Below are 26,550 nucleotides of genomic sequence, written 5' to 3' on the forward strand. Positions count from 1 at the left end.
GCCCCGCCTCCCGCGAGCGCCCCGCCCCCCGCGGACGCCCCGCCCGCGCGTTGCCCAGCGGGTCGCCACGGAAACCGCGCGATGCCCCGCCCCAGGGCGAGGGGCGGGGCCTTGCGTCCTCTCGCGATAGCCGTCCCCAACCGGACGTCGCGGAGACCCCGGAAGTGGCCGCGGGGCGCCGCGCTCGGTTCTGCCGCCTCTTGCCAAGCCCCGGTTGCGCTGCCGGACTGGCCATGGACGGTAAGGGGCCGCCCGCTGCCGGGTGGACCGCCGACCCCATCTCACATCCGTGTCTGCTCCCCGCCTCGGCCCTGAGGTCGGCCGTGGCCCCCGGGGCCGGTGTTGGGCCTCCGCCGGAGCCCGGCCCTCCCCACCCCGTCCCGCCCTCCTCGGCGCTGGGGCCTCGGGGTGCGGCCTGAGCACCGCGCGGGCCGCTCGGAAGAGAAGAGCCGGCCCTTCGGGACGGGCCCGCCCGCGAGTCCTCGCCCGGCCCTCCCCGCCGACGTGCGTGCGGACGGGGTGCGGGCGGACGGGGCGCGGGCGGACGGGGCGCGGGCGGACCGGGTGCGGGCCCCACCGACGTGCGTGCGGACGGGGCGCGGGCGGACGGGGCGCGGGCGGACGGGGCGCGGGCGGACCGGGTGCGGGCGGACGGGGCGCGGGCGGACGGGGCGCGGGCGGACCGGGTGCGGGCGGACGGGGTGCGGGCGGACGGGGCGCGGGCGGACGGGGCGCGGGCCGGTCTGAGGACCAGCCGGGACTGCCGCAGCCACGCTGCTGTGAAGGAGGCACGCCCCCACGGGCGGGGCCCACCGGTTCCTCAGTCTTCTCTTGAGGCCTTTTCTCAGGTCCACGACAGTTTGTTCCTCGGCCTAGTCCCACCAAAGGCTAGACGGAGACTGAGGCGGGGAGGCGGGGATGGGCAGGGCTGGGTGGGGCCGGTCAGCGCGTTCTGCCAGGTGATCCTCGCTGACTGGTGCCTGCCCCGAGAGCCGGTAGATGGGCGGGTGCCCTAGGTAGCTCAGGTGGGAGCTCATTCTGGATTGGTGGTGAACCCTTTCAGCCAGCTAGTGTCACTGTTTGCTTACAAAGGTAGTAACTTGAGATCAGTCCAGAACTACTTGTCTCACAAGCTTGTGTAGCAGTTTCTATTTAACCCTGGATTTATTTAGCACAGTCAGGTGAGTGAGTACATAGGTGTCCCAAGACTGATGATGTAGTTTAGAAACAAGTGTTGCTGGTGGCTTGCCCCTGTCCCCCTAGCTACCCAGGAGGCTGAGATCTGAGGACCACAGTTCAAAGCCAGCTGAGGCAGAAAGGTTCCCTTGAGACTCTTATTTAATTGACCACCAGAAAACCAGAAATGGTGCTGTGGCTCAAGTGGTAAAGCACCAGCCTTGAGCAAGAGTTCCCAGACCCTTAGTTCAAAAGTTCAACCCCCACAACCACCCCCCCCCCAAAAAAAATGTGGTGCTGTGGCTCAAGTGGGATAGCTCTCACCTTGAGCAAAAGAAGCTCAGGGACAGCACCCAGGCTCTGAATTCAAGCTCCAGGTCCAATAACAACAAAAAGGTGTGTGTATGTATAAAACACATATACTATGAAGTTGAGAAAAGATCCCATGTTTCGTAAAGTTGTACAAATTATAAAACAAATGAATAGCTTTTTTTTTTCTTTCTGCCCCTTTTGGTTGGTTGTAGGGCTTAAACTCAGGGCCTGGGCACTGTCTCAGCTCTTTTTTCTTTTCTTTTTTTCTTTTCCTTTTTTTTTTTTTTTTTTTTTTTTGAGGGGGGTCTGGTCGTGGGGCCTAATTCTGGGCCTGGGCGCTGTTCCTCAGCTCTTCAGCTCAAGGCTAGTGCTCTACCACTTGAGCCACAGTGTCCCTTCTGGCTTTTTTTGTTTGTTTGTTTATGTGGTGATGAAGAATCAAACCCAGGGCCTCATGCATGCAAGGCAAGCACTCTACCACTGAACCACCTTCCCAGCCCTCAGCTCTTTTTTCTTAAGGCAAGTGTTCTACCACTTGAACCACAGCATCACCTCCAGTTTTCTGGTAGTTAATTGGAGACGAGTCTCATGCACTTTCCTGCTTGGACTGACTTCGAACCAGGATCCTCAGATCTCAGCCTCTTGAGTAGCTAGGATTACAGATGTACACCATCAGCAATCAGCTCCCTGTGTTCTTGATAAACCACTTAGGGACGGTCTGTTGGCTGGAGCTATATGGCTAACAAGGGTCTAGGACTAGCTACTATTCTGTCTCCCTTCAAAGTCCTGAGTCAAATGGTAACTGCCTTCTGTGCCAGCTTCTAGAGTCTGCATATATCTTAGTGAATCTATCTGTTTGTTAAAAGTGCTACTTGTCCTGTTTTTTAATATCCTGAAACCATTTGCTTTGTCTTTGCAGATACCCTGTTCCAGCTGAAGGTATGTATCTAATGACTGTTTTTGCCCCAGTCCTGTCCTGAGGACAAATAATACAAAACATCCTCAGAACCCTGGGAACACAGAGTCAGGGGCAGATTATGAAAGTTGAGTGGCTGCTGACAAGGGCAGGGTTATTGATGAATCTGAGTGACATTCTTTTCCTTTGTTTCTGGCTAAGAAAAAGCAGATCTTTTGGGCTTATCCATGAAAGATTGAGTGTATTGTATCTTTAAGAAACACAATTTGGTGGACTGGGAAGGTGGCTTTGTGGTAGAGTGCTTGTGTAGCATACATGAAGCCCTGGTTTAATTCCTCAGTACCACATAAACAGAAAGAAGCCAGAAGTGGTGCTGTGGCTCCAGTGGTAGAGTGCTAGCCTTGAGCAAAAGATCAGAGACAGTGCCCATGCCCTGAGTTCAAGGCCTAGGACGGACCAAAAAAAAAAAAAAAAGAAACACAGTTTGGGCATTATGTGAATGCCTTGATGTTCTGCTAAGTGTTTAAATCCGTGGCCTGGAACCCTTAGGCATCCTGTTTGGAGGAGAGTCCTGTGGATAGCTTAATATCCCTGCTTCCTGATAATGCTCCTTTTCCCTTAAATACTCTAAGGGTTAGCTTCTTGTTTATCCCCGGTTCCCTGATGAGCTAGAGAGAGGTCACAGCTATAAAGTGTATCTCTGGGATTGTTCCGCGTTGCACGGAAGCATCGTGAGGCGGTGGTGTGTGTGCGCTCCCTCAGGAGAGCTGTGTTTGTGGAGGGCCTTTCACCTAAAGGGGATGGTGGTGGGATGCGCGAGGAGTGGTCTGAAAGGTGAGCTGCTTGTTGCTGCTTGGAGCCTTACGGTTTCTGCTCAGTTCACAGCAAAACAACTGGAGAAGCTGGCCAAAAAGGCTGAGAAGGACTCCAAGGGCGAGCAAGCCAAAGTAAAGAAGGTGTGTGATTTCTCCAGTCTCCACTCCTTTCATTTCTCCCCTTGTTTTTATTTTCTGCTTTATTTTCTGTCTTCTTTTTATGCAAGGTACTTACTGCCATCACAGTTGAATGGAGAGTGTCCACATCAGAACTATGAGTGCCCAGCATTTGTTCATTTTCTCTACATGTCAGTTTCTCTTACTCCGTCCTGATACTCTGAGATGGCTTCACCTGAATTATGTAGGACGTGGGTTCCCAGCTGTCTTGGCCTCCTGTCTCACCATGCTCATCTAGTTCTGTCCTGCTGAGCTTGCGTCCTGGGCTCAGCATTAGGCAGAGGCACGGGGGTATCCATGGGTGGCAGGGTTAGAGGTTTGCTGGCGCCTCTTCTGGAAGGTGCCCCTGCCTAAAAATGGGCAGTGCAAAAGGAAAGAGGGGTGATTGCTCTTGATGTAGACTTTCCACCCAGTCTGGTACAGCTCTTAAAGTGGTGTCTCATGGCACCTGAGCCCTGGAGTTATGGATGTTGTTACATTCTCACCCACTCTGGCTTCCAGGGTAAAGGAACCTGTGGTACAGACCTGGCTGTGGTCTGTGTCATGGGTGCTCACCTTCCGCACCTGTGCCTCTGGCTCCTACCACTTGCTCCTGTGCAGTTAGGGCTTGGGAGTATCTGCCGTGGGCCAGGCACCACTGTGGGTGTGGAGTCTCCACGGCCTGCTCTGGGTGTGGCAGGTGGGCAGTGCACGTCTGTGAAGGTCATGGATGTTTTCATTGTACACCGGAGGGAAACTGAAAGCCCTGACCCCCATGACAGCAAACTGCCCAGGGAGGTCTGCACCAGGCTTCTAGCAGGCAAGGCTGATGGAGACAAAGCTAGTTCTCGCACAGACATTTCTCCTGTGACTATTTCTTCTTGAATCTTAGGCCCTGCAGCAGAAAAATGTGGAATGTGCTCGAGTGTATGCTGAAAATGCCATCCGCAAGAAGAATGAAAGTGTGAACTGGCTCCGCATGGCGTCCCGTGTGGACGCGGTGGCCTCCAAGGTCCAGACGGCTGTGACCATGAAGGGGGTGAGTGCCGTGTGGCGGGAGAGGGCGGGCCCTGGCGGCTGGATGGCAGGCACACCCAGGAGGCGGGGTCAGCATCGGGGAGGGCCGAGTGCAGCAGGGCCCAGAAAGCGGCCAAGTGGGCCCGGGTCCTGCAGCACCCACAAGAGGCAGGCCTGGTCTGGCCGGCTGGGGAGCACGCACATGGGCTTGACTCACAACCAAGAGAGCCCCCCACAGTGTTGTTACCTGTCCTTAGAGGCCCACGCACTGGTCTTCCTGGTGCGTGCGTGTAGTCAGCAGCAGTTACTGAGACTCTGGGCACCCATCAGGGTCCAGAGGCCCTGTCGTCGGTGGGTGACCCTTGCCTGCCTTTAATTCTGTTCCTGTCCCAGGTGACCAAGAACATGGCACAGGTGACCAAAGCTCTAGACAAGGCTCTGAGTGCCATGGATCTACAGAAAGTGTCTGCGGTGATGGACAGGTTCGAGCAGCAGGTGCAGAACCTGGATGTGCACACATCGGTATGTGACCAGGGCAGGCAGGCGGGCAGGGCGGTTCCCAGGCTGATCGCTGAGGTTCCTCTGAGAACCTCTGGGGAGGGTAGGGCACCTGTCCTCTGGGAAGCGCAGAGGTGTGGACAGTGCTCCTTGCAGGTGGGCCGCAGGCAAGGTGAGTGAGTGTGGAGGCTGGAAGGGCACATGTGAATGGAGAGCAAGTGAGGCACACCAAGCCTGGGTGCAGCTGCTCAGAATGCACCCGTCCACAGGTGATGGAGGACTCCATGAGCTCGGCCACCACACTGACCACTCCTCAGGAGCAGGTGGACAGCCTCATTGTGCAGATTGCTGAGGAGAACGGCCTGGAGGTCCTGGATCAGCTCAGCCAGCTGCCTGAGGGTGCTGCTGCTGTGGGGGAGAGCTCCGCGCGCAGCCCCGAGGACCAGCTGTCCCGGAGGTAGGGCAGTGGGTTGGGCTCCACTGCTGTGCCTGGGAGTGCATGGTGCTGAGGGGTGTGAGTGGGGAGCCTGAGGACGGCCTGGGCTGGGCTGGGTCCTGGGAGTGCATGGTGCTGAGGGGTGTGAGTGGGGAGCCCTGAGGATGGCCTGGGCTGGGCTGTGCCTGGGAGTGCATGGTGCTGAGGGGTGTGAGTGGGGAGCCTGAGGACGGCCTGGGCTGGGCTGGGTCCTGGGAGTGCATGGTGCTGAGGGGTGTGAGTGGGGAGCCTGAGGACGGCCTGGGCTGGGCTGGGTCCTGGGAGTGCATGGTGCTGAGGGGTGTGAGTGGGGAGCCTGAGGACGGCCTGGGCTGGGCTGGGTCCTGGGAGGCCCTTCCTCAGCAGCGTAGCCTCAGGGAGAGCAGGAGGACACTGGGCATAGAGCAGGCCTCCTGGCCAGCTGCAAGCCCAGGTTTTTAGCCAGGCGCTGGCGTCAGCTGCAGGACCGCATGTTGCTCACTTTGGAAGAAAATCTTTAATTTTCTTAAGAATGGCATTGGGGAGCCAGGTGCCGGTGGTTCATGCCTCTCATCCTAGAGACTCAGGAGGCTGAGATCTAAGGATCACGGTTCAAAGCCAGCCCAGGCAGGAAAGTCCATGAGACTCTTATCTCCAATAAACCACCAGAAAATTGGAAGTGGCGCTGTGGCTCAAGTGGTAGAGCACTAGCTTTGAGCTGAAGAGCTGAGGGACAGCGCCCAGGCCTGGAGTTCAAGCCCCATGACCAACAAGCCCCATGACCAACAAAAAAAAGAATGGCATGGCCAGGTGCCAGTGGCCCACGCCTGCAATCCTAGCTACTAGGTTAAGGTCCAAGGATCATGGTTCAAAGCCATCACAGGCAGGAAAGCCCATGGGACTATTATCTCCGGTAAACTACTCACAAAAGCCAGAAGTAGCGCTGTGGCTCAGGTGGTAAAGTACCAGCCTTGAGAAAAGCTCAGGAACAGCGGCCAGGCCAAGGTCAAGCCCCAAGACTGGAGAGGATTAAAAAAAAAGAATGGCATAGTACTCAGCTGTTTGCAGCACCTTTCACTGTGTTACCCCAGGAAGCCTTGAAAAGCTGAGGCTGGGGGACATGATTACAGGGCCTGGGTGAGGAAGAGGCCTTGGTGTCCAGCTGATGTCTCACATAGACACAGTGTTGTGGCAGTCCTTGCCCCTTGCCAGTCTCACCAGAGTCCCGTTGATTTCCAGGTTGGCCGCCCTGAGGAATTAGCTGTACCTTCCAGGGGTGGCACTACCCCTGCCTGTGCTGTGCTGGAGACTCCTGCGCCCCTCCCCCAGTGTGCCCGCCTCATCTGACCTGCAGAGTCCTCTGACCCTGCAGAGCTGGGCAGCAGCCCGGCCTGGCTCTCCCACATGCCAGGCCGGTTGGTGCCTCAGAACTGATCCTGTTTCTTTTAGGTGTAGGTGGATCTTTGTCCCACTGTTGAGTTTGCACAAACCTGTGTGTGTGGCTTCTGTGACTGTAGCCAGGAGATTGGCAGGCTGCTCTGTCCTCTGCTTGTGTGGAGTTGACAGGGTCTGGCCAGCAGTGCGTGTGGACATCACAGCTCTGTGGGGCCTTCGGTGTCCAGTGACTGGATCTGAGGGTCCAAAACACCCGCTGCCTAGCAGCTCTGAGGAGATGACTGTGGACCTGTGTGTGCCAGAGGATGTCCAGTGCCACCAACATGCCATGGCCCTCCTCTCTGTCCTTGTAGGCCAAGGGTGTTGGCCGTAACCACCAGTGGATGAGCCTGCTCGGGCCTCCTGTCCTTGGCTCCTCTGTCTAACCCACAGGGACAGAACTGTTGCCCCGTTCCAAGTCCAGGCACACCCACACTGGTGTGCTTACCCTTGCTGGCCGCCCCTGGAGGTGTCCTGGGCTGAGCTTGCTCTGTGTCTGCCCTGGCGCTGATGGTGGCTCCTCACTCAGCCGCCTCCGCTGTGCCTCTCACCCGGTGGAATGCCCCGGTCTCTCTCTGGCTTCCCCGTCCTGACTGCGCATGAAGAAACGTGCTGACAGAGCCTGGCCAAGTCTCTGGCTGGCTCTCCACAGCGGTCTGTGCAGTGACCCCTGGCTGTGGTAAACAGGGGACCTGGCACAGGCTGCTGTTCGTTTCTTCTGTTTCCTGAACTTTTCTCATGTTCTTGACGATCCCGGTTTTTTATTTTTGTTTTTGTTTTTTTTTTGTTGCCAAAGTAGAAGTGGGCAGCGTGTGGGATGTTGGGTCCAGCAGAAGTGGTGAGCAGTGTCGGCACTACCCCGAGACCACAGGCTCACTCAGAAACATGGGGACTTGCCTGGACTCGGACTCGCCACGTTTGGTTCTCTGTGTTCTGGGTTTCGAGGTGTGCTGCGGAGGGAGGCGGGTGACATGCAGGGCCTGGATGTGGGCTCTCAGGGCACGGTCCAGCCCCGCCCTCCAGGCTCCCTGACATCCACTCGTGCTAGGAGTCGGGGGGAGCTGCTGCCTGCCCTGGGAAGCCACTGGGGTGTCTGCTGCCCCATCCCAGGGTGCGGGGTTCCCTCCGGAGCTAGAGGGCGGAGGTGCATCACAGCCTGGACGTGTGACCTTATTAAAATGCTGTTGAATAAACATGCCTGTACACCTCGTAGAGCTTTGTTTTGCTGCCGTGGTGTGGCTGGGGGGGCCTAGAGGTGTCACCCGGCCTCTCCCAGGAGGGCAGACAGGGGAGAGGCAGGGGTGCAAGAAATACAGACCCCCACCCCCCAGCGAAGTGCATGCGAACTTGGGTGCTACAGTTTCTTTTTCATCTTGAAAAACATTCAACTAACAAAACTTGGAAAGTGTGGAGCTTGTCTAGTGTGCAGTGCTCAAGCTGGCCGCGGAGGCAGGCACCGGGCTCTGCCCCCAGCACCTCAGGGCGTGCCGGGCCGCAGGCCTGCCCTGCTCAGCCCAGCAGCAGCCGGGGCTGCAGAGGGTGCCGCTCACAAACTACCCCCGCCAGCGGTGTGGCTGCCACAGCGTGAAGAGCACTCAGTGTGGGCATCAGAGGCCACAGCCTGGTGCCGGCCGGCACACAGCATAAGGCCCTCTCCTTATGTATAACATTGGGGGTTTTGCTTTGTGTGGTCGTTGGTCGTGGAGCCTGAGAGCTCTTCAGCTCAAGATGAGCGCTCTACCACGAGCCACAGCACCACTTCCAGCTTTTTCTGTGTATGTGGTGCGGAGGAATCGAACCCAGGGCCTCATGCATGCAAGGCAAGCACTCTACCACTGAACCACCTTCCCAGCCCCACATCTGTCTTTTGTTTATTTTTTGCTTATGTGGTGCTGAGGAATTGAACCCAGGGCCTCAGGCATGCAAGGCAAGCGCTCTACCACTGAGCCACCTTCCCAGCCCCTCTTTTGTTTTTGTCTGTTGTGGAGCTTGAACTCTGGGCTTGGGCACTGTCCCTGAGCGCTTCAGCCCAAGGCTAACTCTACCACGTGAGCCACAGCGCCACTTCCGTAACATCTATTTTAGAGACTTGCTGTGCAGCCCACGCTGACCTTGAACTCCACAGTCCACTCCTCAGCCTTCTCATCCTAGGGCTTGTGTGAACTGCCATGCCAACTCCAATTAAGCTGCCTCTCTCTTTTCTTAGTCGTACACTAGTTGTAGAAGGCAATTCCATTGTGACATTTCTATGCATATATACAGCGTATTCCAATTTGCCACCTGGCAGCCCCACTCCTTCCTTTAACACAATGGCAGCAGGTTTCCTTGTCCCTTTTTATCCATTGGGACGACCTACTTTGGCCATATACATTCTCTTTCACCCTCATTAGTTCAACCTCTCACCAGTGCCATCTGCTGTAACATTCTTGAGCTGTCTTTGACAGTGAGAATTTGGCTGTCATTCACTTTTTTTTTTTTTTTTTTGTCAGTCTTGGGTCTTGAACTCTGGGCCTGGGCGCTGTCCTTCAGTTTTTCAGCTCAGGGCTAGTGCTCCACCACTTGAGCCACAGTGCCACTTGCAGTTTTCTAGTGGTTAATTAGAGATAAAAGAGTCTCATGGCCTTTCCTGTCTGGGCTGGCTTTGAACCATGATCCTCAGATTTCAGTCTCCTGAGTAGCTAGGATTACAGGTGTGAGCCACCAGTGCCCGGTCACTTTTTGTTTTAATCTTTTTAAAAAATTTGTCCTAGCCGGGCGCTGGTGGCTCACGCCTGTAATCCTAGCTACTCAGGAGGCTGAGATCTGAGGATCACTGTTCAAAGCCAGCCCGGGCAAGAAAGACCGTGAGACTCCTATCTCCAATAAACCACCAGAAAACCGGAAGTGGCGCTGTAGCTCAAGTGGTAGAGCGCTCGCCTTGAGCTGAAGAGCTGAGGGACAGCGCCCAGGCCCAGAGTTCAAGCCCCACGGCCGACAAAAAAAAAAAAAAAAAAAAAAAAAAAAAATTTGTCCTAGTGTTTGAACTCAGGGCCTGGGCTCTGTCCCTGAGCCTCTCTGTGTTCAAGGATAGCACTCTACCACTTGAGCCACAGTGCCATGTCTGGCTTTCTCTTTATGTGGTATGAGGAATTGAACCAAGGGCTTCGTGCAGGCTAGGCCAGCACTCTACTGGTAAGCCACGTTCCCAGCCTCTTCATTTTTGTTTTTGCTTTTTTTTTTTTTTTTTTTTTTGCTTATTTGCAGTGCTTCAGATTGGTTCAGCTTGCTATTTTACACAAGTGTTTTAGATTTGCTAATTGCCTCTCCTTACAATATAGAGCAGCACAGGTGTAGTCTCACCTGGCTATCGACTGTATAAAAACAGTGCTGGCCTGCTTTTACACTTTGCTGGCAGGAGCCACATCCTGGCATTCCATTGTGGGGCCTCACAACCCAGGCCAGACTGTCCGTGTAAAACTGCACAACTTCGGCTGCACACAGATGTGTGCACGCACAGACTGCTGCCACACATGCCTTACATGCCGATTGCTGCTGTGTGCACGTGTGTGCAGCACATGTGCATAAACTGGCTGCACACATGCATGTGTGTGAACACACTGCTGCTGTGTGCACTTGTACATGTGCAGCACACGCAGACTGCTTCTGCACACACGTGTGCACACACCTGGGCAGCCCCTTGCTTTGGAATTTACTGCCGTGGTCTCCTCCCTGTGCTTGCGTTTGTTCTGTGTTGTTTCTAGTATTGGTGCGCTTGTCTTCCCTTCTTGGTCCTGATGACTGGCAGGTTTGCTCCTCAGTGTGGGCCACTGTGAGCCCTTCTATGCAGAGACAGCCAAGAAGGTGGAGAGTCTGCCTGCACCCCAGGACGGGCTGGGCCTCACCCAGCCTCTGTGCGGCCAGCCTCCCACTGGATTGTTCTGGGGAGGGAGGTCGACCCAAGGAAGGAATGAGGGGACACTTGAAAACCTACTGCAGCTCAGCCCTCTGGGACCACATGTGTGTCTGGGTGGCGATTCAGGGTGATTTTTACTGTAGCTATTACTTTAGATCCAATACTGTGAAGTCCACCAGAGGGAGCCACTCCACAAGCTTGGCCAGGGGAGCCTCGGGAACTCACTGGACCTCTTCCCTTTAAGTTGACCCTAAGTTGTCCGCAGCAGTCAGGATGCTGAGCTCTACTTGGGTGGTGGAGCTGCCTGGTGGTGTCACAAGGGAGGGCCGCGAAGGCATGGCTCTGTGTCAGGGCCCATGGCCCTGGGGCCAGGCCTCCGTTTCCACGCTCCCCAGCTGGCCTGGCCTGGATGGTGCTGGGCTCAGCCCCCAGGCATTAGGCCCTCCAACCTCTTCCCAGGGACGGTGCACCCAAGGTGTGTTGCAGGGAGGGGACTCCATGACGCCCAGGCACCCCCACCCCCTGTGGACCTGGGGTCAGGGGCGCCCCGCCCGAGTGCTGACACTGACCGGGGTCAGGAGGGGGCAGTGGCAATGCTCTGTGGTCATGAGGTTATTCACAAGACAGCCTCACGCAGCCTCTGACGGCTGAGTCTCTGTCCAGGGTGGGGTGGCCTCTACCCCGTGGGGTGTGTGGTGGATCTGGAAGCTCTCCACTCCCCAGAGGCTGAATCAAAGGAACTCTTCTGAAAATGCAGATTCCTACACCCCCAGGGTGAATGTGTCTGTCTGCATGTGGCATTTACGCGTCTATGACAGATCCTGTGTGTACCAGGCTGCGTGTATATGCACGTGTGTGCCTGCATGCATACGTGTGGGAGATGTGTGCATGTGATGGGCTACTGATGGCCACTAGGAGCTTGGCCACCCCTTTGAGCAGTGTTTCTGCAGAACCCTTCTCCAGATGGCCTGAGCTCCCTTCAGCCCGTGGCTTCCAGACCACCTGGGTCCATCTTTGCAAACCTCCCCTCCAGGTGTTGCGGAGCGCAGCCCTGTGGCTGGGGTGCTGACAACACACGCAGAATCTCAGGGGACCATCCATTTCATTGTGGTCCATTAGGCTTCACCCCAAACTGCCCCCACCCCACCAGCAAGCCCGGTGTCTACTCAGGAGGAGGTGGTGCTCGAACACGGGCAGTGGGGTCCTGGGGCTGTGGACTCCAGACTCAGCTGTCTTCTCTCAGCTCCGGGATCTCTGAAGTGGGTTCTGGTCCCCCAGGCATCACAGAAGACTCAGGCTGAAGATCAGTGTGGCCAGGGAGGTCAGCAAGGCCCCTGGCTGGAGGTGGAGGCCGGGGGCAGCTGAGGAGCCATACTGTGTCCTGCAGGAGCCATCCAGCTGGTCCAGTGGGATGGGCTCGTCGTCAGGGGCCTGTTGAGGACTGCTCACCTGGGGACATGCAGGCTGGTCAGCTGCTGGCCCGGCACAGGGGAGGGGTGGGGACACCAGCGGCCACCCATCTCACCTCCTCCACGCGGAGGAGGACCCTCAGCAGGTTTTCCGACAGCACGCCCCTGACCTCCGTCTCTGTCCAGTTTCTCCTGAGCAGCTCAGCAATGAGGTCTGGGTACTTGGAGACGTCCTCCAGCCCCACAGGAAGCCTGTGCCAAGGTCAAGAGCACCAGGCTCTGCAGATGGCTGCTCCCAAGCCGGGGGTCAGGAGAGCAGGCTTCTAGAACGCTGCCCTGAGCACAGCTTTCTTCCTCCACCCCCGGGCCTCCCACCACCCCAGCCCTGTCATGGCCAGCCTTTACCTTTCCACACCATCAAAGTCTCCCCCAAGGCCCACAGATTCGGCACCTGCCACCTTCTTGATGTGGTCCAGGTGGTCTGTGGGAGTAACAGGTGTGGGTCCCCCGGAGCCCCCGGACCTCCCCCCCACCAGGTCTCATGGCCACTTCCAACCTACTAGCCACTTGGGACAGGGTGGCTTCTTCTTTGCAGGACACAAAGTCGTTGTAGAAGTTCACCATTACCAGGCTATGGGTGCTCTTCTGCTCAGAGACAGGTGGAGCTGAGCAGGAGGGAGCCGTGGGGGCCAGAGCCCCCCTCTGCTCCCGAGCCCCCTCCACACTCACCCCTCTCCACACCCAGGCCCCCCTCTGTGCCTGGGCCCCCCCTCCTGACCACCCCCTCCACGCCCAGTCCCCCCTCCGCCCGCCCCCCTTCATGCCCGGCCTCCATGCCCTTCCCTCTCTACGCCCGTCCTCCTTCTGTGTGCCCCCCCATGCCCTTCCCTCTCCACGCCCGCCCTCCCTCTGTGTGCCCCCCCATGCCCTTCCCTCTCCACGCCCGCCCTCCCTCTGTGTGCCCCCCATGCCCGGCCCCCATGCCCTTCCCTCTCCACGCCCGCCCTCCCTCTGTGTGCCCCCCATGCCTGGCCCCCATGCCCTTCCCTCTCCACGCCCGTCCTCCCTCTGTGTGCCCCCCATGCCCGGCCCCCATGCCCTTCCCTCTCCACGCCGGTCCTCCCTCTGTGTGCCCCCCCATGCCCTTCCCTCTCCACGCCGGTCCTCCCTCTGTGCCCCCCCCCATGCCCGGCCCCCATGCCCTTCCCTCTCTACGCCCGTCCTCCCTCTGTGTGCCCCCCCATGCCCTTCCCTCTCCACGCCGGTCCTCCCTCTGTGCCCCCCCCCATGCCCGGCCCCCATGCCCTTCCCTCTCTACGCCCGTCCTCCCTCTGTGTGCCCCCCCATGCCCTTCCCTCTCCACGCCCGTCCTCCCTCTGTGTGCCCCCCCATGCCCGGCCCCCATGCCCTTCCCTCTCCACGCCCGCCCTCCCTCTGTGTGCCCCCCCATGCCCTTCCCTCTCCACGCCCGCCCTCCCTCTGTGTGCCCCCCCATGCCCTTCCCTCTCCACGCCCGCCCTCCCTCTGTGTGCCCCCCATGCCCGGCCCCCATGCCCTTCCCTCTCCACGCCCGTCCTCCCTCTGTGTGCCCCCCCATGCCCTTCCCTCTCCACGCCCGTCCTCCCTCTGTGTGCCCCCCCCATGCCCGGCCCCTCACCACCAGCTGCAGCACATCGTCCGGCACGTTCCGGCGGCTATCACACAGGCTGAAGGCTGAGGAGTGGCTGAAGATGACTGGAGCCTTGGACAGCTGCAGGGCAGCCTTCATGGTGGCCACTGACACATGGGCCAGGTCGATCATGACGCCCAGGCGGTTCATTTCCTTCACCACGTGCTGGCGAAAGGCGGGGCTGGGGTCCACATCCCGGCCCACCCCGCCCTGCTCAGGGTGCAGAGCGCTGGGCCGGGCGCTAACTGGCCCCCAGGGACTAGACGTTTAGAGGCCAGTCATGGGCCGGCACTCTGAACACCACTGAGTTCTAGAGAGTTCCACCCTGGGCGTCGGCAGCCAGCTCTGTCTTATGAGGAGTGAGCCCCCTCTTCTGACCCCACCTCCGGCCCTCTGCCCTCTCCAGGGACCGCGTCCTCGTCCTCCCCCTCACCTGCCCAAAGGGTGACAGCCCGTGGCTCCTGGCCTCGTCACTTCCTCTGTCCACCAGCCAGTTGTCAGCCCTGGAGACAGAGTGGGACGGGGAGTGGTGTGGGCACAGGCCCGGCCAGCCCGCGACCCTGGCCCACAGGTGTCGGCCACATTCCCCTCCTGAGAAGCCTCATCCCCGCAGCGGGCGCTCACCACGGAGTGTTGCAGTTGTGAGTGAGGGTCAGGTACCGCATGCCCAGGTGGTAGAGTGTCCGCAGGACGCCCAGGCTGCTGTCGATGGAGTGGCCGCCCTCCACGCCGATCATACTAGCCACCTTCCCCTCCTGGAAGGCCTTCCGCATGCCTGGGAGGAGCAGGAGGGAGGGTGGCACTGAGTGTCGACCCAGCACCAGCACCTGGAGCTTCCTGGAGAGGAAGCCTGTGAAGGGGCGCGGGGCCGGGCCGGGCCCCCACCTGCACTGCTGGTGACACACTGGAAGGTCTCAGGGTACAGCTGGCACATGCGGTGTATCACATCCATCTGCTCCAGCGTTCTCTTCACAGCATCCTTGTTCTGGGTGTCACAGGGCACAAACGCAGACCAGAACTGGGGGCCGAGGGGACAGGGGCTGAGGGCCTCCGGTCTTTCTATCTGGAAGCCCCCGGGGCGGCCCCTGCCCGGCATACCTGGCCCCCCACGAAGCCGGCCCTCAGCTTGGGGATGTTGGTGTGCGTGCCGGTCAGCGCGGTCAGGTTGGCTCTCTCACCCCGCAGCTGATTGTTGAACAGTTTCAGCAGCTGCCAGGGGAGGTCATTGTGCCTAGGGAGGTCGGAGGGCCCCGCTGGTCCTGGCATCCTCGCTGCTGAGCAAGGCTGCCCACTGGTGTTCACACTCTGCCAGGACTCCCCAGGACACCGCGGGGAGGTCACAGGTCACGTTACCCGGACACACCGTGCACAAGTGAGCTCCCAACTCAGCAGCACACTCGGCCGGATGAGTGTGAGCTGAGGAATGGATGGGTTCCCACCCCCCCCCACCCGGGTGGAGGGAGAGCAGGGGCCCACTCCCTTCAGAACAGCCTGGGCTGGGAGGAGTCAGCAGAAACAACTAGGACAAACCTGACTCCACAGTTCAAAGGTTAAATTGGCTTCCTGCAGGGGGGAGCGCCCGGCTCCGTCCTCCCCCAGCAGATGCCAGGGGCAGGACTTGAGGTTACTCAGGCTGCCACCTTGGTCCCCAGGGGATCCCTGGTCAGTGACGTTCCTCCATTCTTCTCAGAGCAGCAGGGGTGGGAGGGGAGAGAGGTCCTCCACAGAGGAAGCTGGCAGGGGAGCCAGATGGGTATGGGGAGGCTCTTCAAAGGCCTCCTGGACCTCCACCCCGCCTCGCAGGGCCTGGGACCAGCTCCTCCTGGAGCCCTGGGGCCCCAAGCAGCCTCAGGTCAGTGCTCAAGAACAGCCCAGGCCAGCCTGCCCCTCGGGAGGATCTGCATCTGCGCTTAGCTGATCATCTGCATGCAAAAGATGGCTGACAAGGCGCCCGGGGGTCAGCAGCCAACATGGGATACCTCCGCATTTCCCTCAGGGTAAGTTGTGGGGCTTAAATGAATAACTGTTAATGCAGTTGTGTGGCTCCACCCTGAAAACACATCCTTAGGTGAGTTCGTCGTGCAGCCTCTGGAAAACAGCTGATGCCGGGCACCAGTGGCTCACGCCTGTAATCCCAGCCACTCAGAGGCTGAGATCTGAGGATCCATGAGACTCATCACCAATTAACTCCACCAGAAAACTGGAGTGTGAATCAAAGTGGTAGAGCATTCGCTTTGACCAAAAGAGCTCAGGGACAGCACCCAGGCCCTGAGATCAAGCCCCACAGCCGACAAACTAAGACAGCTTGCTGCCACCAGGGATGTCACCCTGGGGCCTGGTGTCCAGTACCCAGCGCTGAGTATGGCTGCAATATACACCGATGGAAAACGACTTAAACTCAAAACACTCACCTTTGCCCCTGATAGCCATAAAACTGCTCTTGCCACAGACCTCCCTGAATCTGAATCACCTCCTGCAGCCTTTCCAGCTGTATGGAGACAGCCTTGAACCGAAGGCCCTACTGTTTATTGGCCTGTAAAGCAGATTCTTCCCCATAACTCATGGCAAGATGCAACCTCTGCACAAAGAGCCTCTTCCCCAGTTGCTGTTCTGTCCCTGTGATACACTTCCCTGGATCTGTACCGCCTGACTTCGCTCTCCCTGCCTAATAAAAGGAAACCACAGCCCAGAGCCTATCAGCTACTTAGGAGACTGAGATCTGAGAATTGCCGTTCAAAGCCAGCCTGGGCAGGAACAGTCTGTGAGACTCTCGTTTTTCCCCCAGTAAAGTGCACTCTATTTATTATGTAGTTATTTAGTTATTTACTTTTGCCAGTCTGGGGCTTGAACTCAGGGCCTGGCCTCTGTCCTTGAGCTTCTCTGTGCTCAAGGCTAGTGCTCTACCACAAGAGCCATAGCACCACGTCTGGCTTTTTCTGTGTATGTGGTACTGAGGAATCAGCATGCTAGGCAAGCGCTCTACCCCTAAGCCACATTCCCAGCCCTCTGTGAGACTCTTACCTCCAATCAACAACTCAAAAAAGCTGGAGGTAGAGCTGGCTAAATAAGGACTGGCTAAATAAACAGAAACCGATGAATAAGTAAATGAAGTGAGGGGGGCCTCAGCTGGAGAGCTGTCCTTGCTTCTCCGGCCGGCTGGAAGGCCGGCACGGCTCAGGCTTCCAGGCTGTTGGTCTGTTGAGTTTGCCTTCTCCCCTGTCTTGTCCTGCCGCCCTCACGCCGGTGTCCTTGCACTCAGGACGGTGTCCTGCTTGTCGACACTGCCTGTGGAGTGCCTGCCACTCGCCGGCAGCTTCACCAGACCTGACGGCAGCCAGATGGCCTCCAGAGCCGGCCCCCCACCGCTGTCCTGCTCCCCGTGAACAGGCCCCAGCGGGACCTGGAGTGTCACCCTCGGGTGGCACCGCCGGTGCTCTGCCCGCACGCCTTTGTCAGCGAGGTGAAGAGGGGTGGGCGAGGCCCGCACGGGCTGGCCTCCCGAGGGCTTTAGTCCCCCAGGACACACGGCCCGTGTCAGAAACCCCTCCATCCTGGGTGTCAGGGATGGGGCCCCCATCCCCAGCGTGTGTGGGGGCCATTCCTGGCCTGCCTCACCCACCTCCCCCGTCCACAGCAAGAAGAAATGGGAAGGCTCTGTGTCTCCCAGGGGGCAGAGCCACCTGGGCCTGTGGCCAGGCTGTGTGGGGGGGGGCCTGGGGGTCACAGGGATCATGAATATTCACGATGACCCAGAGGGGGAGCAGGGAAAGTGGGGTGAAGGAAGCTGGAGGCACATGGGCTATGGGGGGCAGCGTGGGGCTGGGGCAAGCACCCTTCGGAGGTCAGAGGTCACCCAGCAGCGGGCAGCGGTGGGTGGGCGCCAGGGCATGGGCCCCAGGCCAGGCTCTCTGTGGACCCGAGGGAGACACCCTCACCCCGGAGGCCCAGACTGGACACAAGGCTTCTCCAGTCAGACCTCCTGCGGGGAGCCCCAGCCCTGTGCCGAGGCCTGGAGCTGGGGGCCCAGCCACTGTCCCCACCCGCCTGTTCCTGCCCATGACTCTGTCCCCTCCCCGCTCTGTCCCCCCCACGACTCTGTCCCTTCCCCCATAGTCCCCCCCCACAACTCTGTCCACTCCCCCATCCCTCTCCCCGCTCTCCCCCCTTCCCCCCTCTGTCCCCTCCCCATCCTTTCTTCTCCTCTGGCAAAGAGTTTGGCTCCCCAGAGACCCCACCAGGAAACAGGTCCAGCCAGGTGAGGTGCGCACGCCCCGCCATTCCCCATCTCCAGGCGGCCACTCACCCATCCACCACGGGTGTTTCCTCCATGATGCTCACGGCCCTGTCCCGGAAGGAGTCTGCGGCACAGATGGCCACCAGGGCCCAGAGCCACAGGCTGGTCCGCATGTCCAGTGCCAGGAGTGTGCTTCCACGCCACCCTGTGCCACCGCGCCCGCGGCACGGACAGAGGGCACGCCTGCCGGGAGAGCGTCCAGAGGCCTTTGGTCCTGTGGTTATTGCCAGATGTTCTGATTACAACTTCCTGGGTTCAATGAGTAACCAGAGCCTTCCCTTCAAGGGTGGGTAGGGTGGCCCGTCTAAACCCCCGCGTGGGCGTTGCTGTCCCGGGAGGCGGAGGCTCGGTAAGATGTGGGACCCTCCCGAGGGAGGGGCTGAGACCCCGGTGCCAGAGCAGGGATCCAGGAAGGACGAGCAGGGGGCAGTGGTCAGCGAGCGTCTGCCGCTGTGGTGCTGCACTGCCTGGCTTCCGGGCCCATCCGCCCCTCCACGCATCGATCGCCCTTCAGGCCGATGTGGCCCTCAAAGCGGCCACATCTGATATGCCGGTGTCACAAGATCAAGCCAGGGTCCTCCAGGGGCCTACCCCCCACCTCCCGAGCGAGCCCCAGCCCTCTCCATCCCCCGTCCCCGAGCAGCAAGGCCACGGCCCTGGCCCTGGCCCGGCCACAGCCGCTGTCTTTCCCATGGCAGTGGCTGGGCCCGGCGTCACTCTCCTCCTACCGCCCGCGCCTCAGGCAGCTGCTGGGGCTGGCAGCTGGCAGTGTGGCCTTTCTGTCCCGCCACCCCTACCCGCCTCTGGCCCCCAGGGCTGAGGCCAGGTGTGGGACCTCTTCCCAGCCCTGCTGTCCCTCAAGCAGGAGCCCCGGGACCCTCAGTACAGGGCCCCGATGAATCCCTGTGGGACCATCATTTGGCCACGGGCCTCTGGAGACCACCTACAAGCTTGCGACCAGACTGATTGTGGGCGTATCACAGTGCCCGGCTCAGTGTCCAGCAGGCCCAGCAGTGGCCCAGGGCCACCTAGAGCCACCCAGGGCCTCCCAGGCAGAGCCTGAATGCTAGACAGCCAAGGGTGGTTGATTTGCCACCCCCCACCTCAGCCTCTCCCCCCACCCCCTCCCCACTATGCCAGCCTCCACTCCCACGCAGCCTCTCTGGCCTATCTCAGGCAGTAGGGTGAGGAGCTGCTGTCCTGATTCCCCAATACGTCAGTTCCTGTGTAGCCCAGGATGGTCTCAAAGTCAAGATCCAGGGTTCTGGGATTACAGAGGTACAACTCACACCCCCCCCCCCCGTCAACCCTAGGATTTGAACTTAGGACCTCCCATTTGCTAGGCAGGTGCTCTACCATTTGAGTCACACCCTTGCCCCACAAAACTGATTTCTCAATCACAGGGTGGGGAGCCAGGCCAGTTGCTCTTTCTTGAACTGGTTCCAGGCCTCTGTTTCCATTTCTTGTTCTTTGGTACATTCTCCAAGTTATTCTTCTTCCAATTCCCATAACTGGAACATTCTTTGTTGTATCACTACTTATTTGCATTCTCACTTTTTTTTTCTGGTGCTGGTACTGAGTTTTGAGCTAAGCTTGCTTACTTGGCTGGTATTCTATGACTCAAGCTAAACTTCTAGCCCAGGCTTTTCTGGTTATTTTGGAGATGGAGTCTTTCAGAGTTCTCTGCCTTTGCACAATGGTCCTCAGATCTCAGCCTCCGGAGTGGCTGGGATGACAGATGGGAGCCTCCAAGCTTCTCCTCCATATTTTATCAGCCATTTAACCCTATATGTCTTTTCAACATACAGAATTTTTATGCCTAAATCAATGACCTCAACATTCATTAAAATGTAACAATACAAGCTGGCCATCAGTGGCTCACGCCTGTAATCCTGGCTACTCAGGAGGCTGAGATCAAAGGATCGAGGTTCAAAGCCAGCCTGGGCACAAAATCCATGAGACTCCAATAAACTACTCAGAAAAAGCTAAAAATGGGGCTGGGAAGGTGGCTCAGTGGTAGAGCGCTTGCCTTGCATGCCTGAGGCCCTGGGTTTGATTCCTCAGCACCACATAAGCAAAAAGAAAAAAGCCGGAAGTGGTGCTGTGGCTCAAGTGGTAGGGCGCTAGCCTTGAGCTGAAGAGCTGAGAGACAGCACCCAGGCCCAGAGTTCAAGCCCCAGAGTTGGCAAAAGAAAAAAGTACCTAAACAGCTGAGCATGGTGGTGCATGACTGTAACCCCGTCTACTGAGGAGGTGGAGAGGTTGAGGCCAGCTGGGGCGAGAGAGCGAGCCCCGTCACAAAATGGCTGTAGGTGTGGCTGAAGTGGTGGAGCTGTCGCTGTAATGACAGCCAGGAGGACCGGGAACCAGTCACTCCGCAAGAGTCGCTCTGCCGGTGTCTTCTGTCCGTACATGGCATCTCCCCCAGAGCTGCTGTGGGAATGTCTGGATTCCTGTGGGTGGGCAGCCAGCTTCCCACAGACGCCCACGCTGAGTGTCAGCCATCAGCACACGCTGTCTGCCCGGACCCTTCCCCAGAGAGGGCCGGGCTGGCTTTCCAGAGCTGAGTGTGTGAGGATGAACGTGTTTCCTTATTTGAATTCAGTTTGGTATGAATTGCTTCATATTTTAAATTGCTGTGGTCATATTGGTCAAATTCCCAGAAGAAAAGGACTTAACATAGATCCCCCGGCCACACGAGCACCAACACTGCCCTGGGGGCCTCGTTCAGACTCCAAACACGCACACAGCTCTGAGCCATGACCTCAGGCTCTTCCCTACTGCCAGCTCTGCACGTCACCCCCGGACTTCCTTTTCTTAAGTCTGCTTGTTTCTGCAGCTCTGGGAGGGAGCCGGGTCTCACTTGTGCTGGCTCTGAGCCTCTCTCAGTGCTTTTGTTTTTGGGGCTGGCACTAGGGGCTTGAACTCGGGATTCTGCACTCTTGCTTAGGTTTTCCCACTCAAGCCTGGTGGCTCCACCGCATGAGCCACACCTCCACTTCTGGCTTTTTGCTGGCTAACTGGAATCTCATGGACTTTTCTGCCTGGGATGTCTTTGAATCATGATCCTGTATGAGCCACTAGTACCCAGCTCAATGCAATTAAAAAAAATCTAAATTAATACATGATAAAGCAATATAAAACGTTTTTTGTGTCTATCAGTTCTGGAACTTAAACTAGGGGCCTGGGCACTGCTCCTGAGCTCTTTTTGCCTAAGGCTAATGCTCTACCACTTACTCCACAGCTCCACTTCTGGCTTTTTTGTCATTAATTGGAGATGAGAGTCTCATGGGCTTTTCTGTCCAGGCTGGCTTTGAACCGTGATCCTCAGATCTCAGCCTCCGGAGTAGCTGGATTTTAGCCAAAGAAGAGTATGTTGAGCTGGTCAGAGTTCTCTGCCTCGGCTTCCTTGAACATTCAAGTTAGGAGAAAAGTGTGACCCTTGGGTACGCCTGTAGGTGACAACCCCGCTTTGTGTCCTGGGTTTCTGCTGTTTTCCTTCTTTCTCCCCATCGAGTGCTCTCATATACTCACAGTCTGCTCCCCTGCCCCTCCAGATGCACTGAAGGGGGTTTGCTGCGTCCCCCACCGGGCATGGGGGCCACGGACCCCACTTAAGTCCTCTTCACCTTCCTCCTTTGGGGCTCAAAGTTGTGCCTTGTCTGAACAGTCTTCACACCCTTCTCTGGCAATTGTGCGTAGCGACTCAATTTCGGAGTTCCTACAAGTCTGTTCCTGTCTGCTCTGCTCTCAGACCTGATCATCTGTGGTGCTGGAGAAGCCGCTCTGGGTTGTAAATCACGTTCCTCTCAGAATCAGAGTCTCCAAAGTCTGCTCACTTGAGTCGGGGAAGTGGTAGGATTGGCACTCAGGCCCTCGCTGGCCACGCGGGAGTTTTGCCAGTTGAGCCACACACCCACTCTTCTTGTTTTTATTTTTCAGGGAGGGTCTTGCTTTTTGCCCAGATCAGCCTGAAGCACAACGTGCACCATCATTGCTCTGGTGGTTTTGGAGACAGAAGCTGGCCTTGAATGGTAATCTTCCTGATGTCTGTCTCCTGAGTGCCTCGGATCACGGGCGGGGCCAGGGTACCTGTTCTTCTGAGCCTGTGGCTCTGCTTTCTCAGTGCTGTGCGTTCCTTTGAGATGTCACTGTTCGCTCCTCAGCTCAGCTTGTGGGTTTACGGCTGGTCAGGACACTCCGGTCACTTTCCTCTTTTCCTGGGGTGCCCCAGCTCCAATGCCTCACAGTCTGGGTTTGACCTTTGTTTCAGGTTTTCACGTGCCTTCCTCTGTTCTATGCCCCGAGTCTCCTCCCTTCTGTCATCAGGGCTTCCATTTCTGGTTTTCTTTCAGGAATTACATAAATGGCTTCCCAAGAGAAGTCTTGCTCTTTTCCTTGGCCCCTGCTCTGGTTAGGGAGGCCATGTCCTGAGCAGATCCGCAGACCTGCTTTCTTTGGTTTATCTGGCCTCTGTTGCCCTTCCCGCCTCCCTCCCCGGCTGACGGCCGTGGCTCTGTGTGCGCTGTCTCCTCCAGGCTCTGACCGGGGTGCTGTGCTGGGCACTGCCAGGCCGCTCCATGCTGGAGTGGGTGCACACAGGGAGCTAACTACAACACGGGCGCTTTTGAAAACCGTCACCCTGAGCCGGAGAGGATCAGATGCTTCATCCTCATGCTTGGGAGCCGGAGGTGAGGAAGATCTGGGACTCAAGGTCGGCATGGACAGGAAGTTAAGGAGATCCCATCTCAACCAATAACAGTTAGGTTTGGTGGCTCACCCCGTCATCCCTGCTGCATAGGAAGCATAACTAGGAAAACCATGGTCTAAGCTAGCCTGAGCAATAAACGAGATCACGTTTAAAAAAGAATGAGCCGGTGCCAGTGGCCTGTAACCCCAGGTACTCAGGAGGCTGAAATCTGAAGATTGCGGTTCAAAGCCAGCCGAGGCAGGAAAGTCTGTGAAACTTTTATCTCCAATGAACCATCAGAAAACCAGAAGTGACGCTGTGGCTCACGTGGTAGAGTGCTAGCCTTGAGCTGAAGAGCTGAGGGACAGCGCCCAGGCCCAGAGTTCAAGCCTCACGATCAAAGAAAAAAAATAATGGGCTGGGAAGGTGGCTCAGTGGTAGAGTGCTTGCTTTGCATGCCTGAGGCCCTGGGTTCAATTCCTCAGCACCACATAAGCAAAAAGAAAAAAGCCGGAAGTGGCACTGTGGCTCAAGTGGTAGAGCGCTAGCCTTGAGCTGAAGAGCTGAGGGACAGCGCCCAGGCCCAGAGTTCAGGCCCCACAACCGGAACCAAAAAAAAAAAAAAAAAAAAGAAAAAAAATAATGAAAGTGAGGATGGCTTCATAACCTGACTTCTGGTTTTATACAACTACCAATAAAAAAAATATAAAGAGCCGGGCACCGGTGGCTCACGCCTGTCATCCTAGCTACTCAGGAGGCTGAGATCTGAGGATCAAGGTTCAAAGCCAGCCCAGGCAGGAAAGACCGTGAGACTCCAACTCCAATAAACCACTAGAAAACCAGAAGTGGTGCTGTAGCTCAAGTGGTAGAGCGCTTGCCTTGAGCTGAAGAGCTGAGGGACAGCGCCCAGGCCCAGAGTTCAAGTCTCATGACTGACAAAAATAAAATAAAATAAACCAAAAAAATATAAAGAGGGCTTTAGGCATAGTGTACGTCATAGAGTACCTACCTAGCAAGAATGAGCCCCTGGGTTCAAATCTCAGTGCCCCCAAAAAGGAAGGACAGATGGAAGAAAGGAAGGATGGAAGGAAGGAAGGAAGGAAGGAAGGAAGGAAGGAAAGAAGGAAGGGAGGGAGGGAGGGAGGGAAGGAGGGAGGGAGGAAAGGAGGGAGGGAAGGGAGGGAGGAGAAAAGAAGCACTTTGGTTCTCTGAGATTTCCCTAGTTCTCAGGAAACGCTTCTGGTGTGGCTGGGCGGGGTCCTGTCTTCAGACCCCTGTCAGCCAGCCCTACCGCCCAGGTCTGTCTAACTTCCGCTACACTGGCTGGGGCTATGGACTCTGCTTCGGCTGGGTGGGCCGGCCTCCCCGCCCCCGTCCCCTCAGGGTCTCGGGAGTGAGTGGGGCCTTCTGCTGGAGGTCTCCCCTGGTGGCCTCGTGGGAGGGTGTGTGTCCTGCTGCCATCTGTCTGTGCGTAGGAGTTGTGGAGCGTCTGCGGCGTCCTCCCTCAGGCTGGGCGTGGGACAGGGCATGCGCTCTCGCCCTTAGTGCTCTTGCCACAGGGAAGCCCAGACAGGGAGAGTCGCGGCTGGCCAGGCAGCAGCATCCTGGGGTTGGTTTGGCCTGGCCCTGGTTACAGAATCCTTGGTAGATTTGGAGGTGGAAGCCCGTGTTAAGAACCCAGGCTTGGCTGGGAAGGTGGCTCAGTGGTAAAGTGCTTGCCTACCATGCATGAGGCCCTGGGTTCGATTCCTTGGTACCATATTTAAAAAAAGAGCCAGCAGTGGTGCTACAGCTCAGGTGGTAGAGTGCTAGCCTGGAGCAAAAGAAGCTCAGAGACAGAGCCCAAGCCCAGCATTCAAGCCCCAGGACTGGCAAACAAAAAACAAAACAAAACAAAAACTCTGCAGGCTTGGAGTCAGACCACCCGGACCGTGGCTGATGGAATCCCACCTCCCAGTTGGCCAGCCAGGCCTTCCCTGCACATCCTCCTCCTGGCGATGCTGGCCAGGCTCCACAGCGCCGGGCGGCACGTGAGCTGCCCTGTGGCTTCTCTGTCCCCTGGCTGTTTCCCTGGGGTGAGGGATTCCCAGCCGCGTTCCGGTGGGCACTCTGTGTGAGCCCTGGGTGACTCCAGCCCCAGCGGTCAGGGTCCAGCTAAGGCCTAGACATCAAGGGCAGAGGCCGGCAGCCTGGCTGGGCCCTGGCAAATTCCTGGCCCAAGAGATAATGGATAACTGCTGGGCCAAGTCACTATGTTTGGGTAATTGTTATTTAGCAGCCAAGACGAATGCCCTGGCCCCCTTCCCAGATGGGTGACGGCGTTCTTGTCTATAAAAAGGGGTGCCTGCTCAAGGTTTGGGGGGTTTTGTTTTGTGCCAACACTGGGGCTTGAACCCAGGATCTCACGCCACAGCGTGTCCTCTTCCACGCGAGCCACACCTCCAGTGGCTCCCGACAGCCTGTCCTGGCCATGCTGTGTGTTCACGTGGGCTGCGGGGGCTCACCACACAGGAGCCCAGCCAGCAGTGGAGGGCTGTGAGAGGGCAGCTCCCACGAGGACTTCCCAGAGGGCCCTGGCAGGGTGCTCCCCCAGGGAGGCCTCCCTGACCCTGCCGCCGGCCTTTCTTCCTCCTCCAGCCTTCGTGGTCTCAAAGAGCAGATCTGCACACAACCCTCACCTCTGCTTTCCAACTACTGCACCGTTTGCTTCAAACCCTGCTGTTAATTAGAAATTTCTCCTCACCTGCCACAAACAGAAGAACCACAACACACACACACACAAGACCGCCGCAGCGCTGTCAAAACCACAGTCAGAGCCAAGGAGAGGCGGCGGTGCTGAGGGACGCAGAGCCCGCAGCCCTGCTTTGTGGAGCTGGGCCCGGGGTGTGTGTGTGGGGGGGGGTGGCTGGAGTTACCGAGTTCCCTCACAGAAGACCCTCACACGGGAGCCACGCTGTGACAAGAGGCTCCAGGACACAGCCCGAGTGTACTAAGTGGTTGAGAATGACCGGGCCGGGGGGCCGGGGGGCCGGGGGCCTGGCCACAGGAAGCCACGGCATGGAGAGACTGCACAGGGCGTGTACACAGTTTCTCCACCTGGGTTCGAACAGGGCCCAGGGCATGTGCAAACACACCTATCACACAGTGAAAACATGCAGACACACCATACACCTGTGTATGTGCACAGGCCTTCCCACGCGTGTGCCCCCGTCAACGCCATCCACTCCGCCACCCCACACGGCTCTGCACGGGGCAGCTGTGATGGCAGACCAGGCCACCACCCGCACACACCCTGCAGAGTCCTGGCTCAAGCCCACGCCCCGATGCCGGATGTGTGGACACACTGTGAACAGGCCCAGACCCCTAGGTGTGAGGACACATGTGTGCCACAGGACGAATCCTCTCTCCACCTAGAACGCACACTCACCCTCAGCACACTCCGGCTGGCCACGCACTCACACTGGGGGGCTCAGCCCTCCCAGGCCTGAGGCCCGCCTGGGACCCCGGGAGCCCAGACCTCAGCTCCACTTCACCACTTAGGGACTTGCAATGATGAACCCCAGCTAAGCCTCAGGCCCCCCCCCGCCCCCTCCGTCCCTCTCCCTGGGGAGCCCCGTGGTGGCAGGCAGGCAGTAGCCCTTCCCTCAGCTGAGGCCCGGGCCGGTGGTGCACTGGGGACCCCTGGGGCCCAGCCACAAGGCCCCACCCTGCCCTCTGCCCCAGAGCCCCCCTCCCTATCGTCCCAGCACGGGGCCCCTCCGGCACTCCGGGATTTGCTCCGCTCCTCATGCCCAGCCTACCCTCAGTTTCTCCACAAC

The 26,550-nt window shown here is 58.1% G+C and overlaps 2 protein-coding genes and 1 long non-coding RNA gene across 4 annotated transcripts in view; 2 read left to right on the forward strand and 1 right to left on the reverse strand.

Annotated features, from left to right (window-relative positions):
* Nucleotides 1–134: 134 nt before the first annotated feature.
* On the forward strand, nucleotides 135–7,990 carry Chmp1a (charged multivesicular body protein 1A). Its single transcript, XM_069987836.1, has 7 exons — nucleotides 135–240; nucleotides 2,408–2,427; nucleotides 3,283–3,360; nucleotides 4,268–4,414; nucleotides 4,786–4,914; nucleotides 5,160–5,347; nucleotides 6,584–7,990. The coding sequence occupies exons 1-7, from the start codon at nucleotides 234–236 to the stop codon at nucleotides 6,603–6,605; spliced, it is 591 nt and encodes a 196-aa protein (XP_069843937.1). The 5' UTR covers nucleotides 135–233; the 3' UTR covers nucleotides 6,606–7,990.
* Nucleotides 7,991–11,755: 3,765 nt separating this feature from the next.
* Dpep1 (dipeptidase 1) overlaps nucleotides 11,756–26,550 on the reverse strand; it is a 15,125-nt gene continuing 330 nt past the window's right edge. The window contains exons 2-11 of one of the 2 annotated variants that reach the window (XM_069987837.1): nucleotides 18,052–18,225; nucleotides 14,847–14,979; nucleotides 14,634–14,766; nucleotides 14,373–14,523; nucleotides 14,182–14,251; nucleotides 13,737–13,913; nucleotides 12,640–12,724; nucleotides 12,485–12,560; nucleotides 12,196–12,331; nucleotides 11,756–12,119 (exon numbers count right to left, since the gene is read on the reverse strand). In XM_069987837.1, coding sequence (XP_069843938.1) covers nucleotides 11,952–12,119; nucleotides 12,196–12,331; nucleotides 12,485–12,560; nucleotides 12,640–12,724; nucleotides 13,737–13,913; nucleotides 14,182–14,251; nucleotides 14,373–14,523; nucleotides 14,634–14,766; nucleotides 14,847–14,979; nucleotides 18,052–18,155 — 1,233 coding nt within the window. In that variant the 5' untranslated portion in view covers nucleotides 18,156–18,225 and the 3' untranslated portion in view covers nucleotides 11,756–11,951. Of the gene's footprint in view, nucleotides 12,120–12,195; nucleotides 12,332–12,484; nucleotides 12,561–12,639; nucleotides 12,725–13,736; nucleotides 13,914–14,181; nucleotides 14,252–14,372; nucleotides 14,524–14,633; nucleotides 14,767–14,846; nucleotides 14,980–18,051; nucleotides 18,276–26,550 lie in introns of those variants that run through there. The other variant, XM_069987838.1, reaches the window with a different exon arrangement.
* LOC138803769 (uncharacterized) lies at nucleotides 15,542–22,878 on the forward strand. The gene is made up of 3 exons (XR_011365039.1): nucleotides 15,542–15,745; nucleotides 21,985–22,076; nucleotides 22,581–22,878. It is a non-coding gene; the product is annotated as an uncharacterized lncRNA (long non-coding RNA).

The sequence above is a fragment of the Dipodomys merriami genome, unplaced genomic scaffold (assembly GCF_024711535.1).
Source record: "Dipodomys merriami isolate MVZ:Mamm:240054 unplaced genomic scaffold, mDipMer1.0.p SCAF_348, whole genome shotgun sequence".
Classification (NCBI taxonomy): domain Eukaryota; kingdom Metazoa; phylum Chordata; class Mammalia; order Rodentia; family Heteromyidae; genus Dipodomys; species Dipodomys merriami.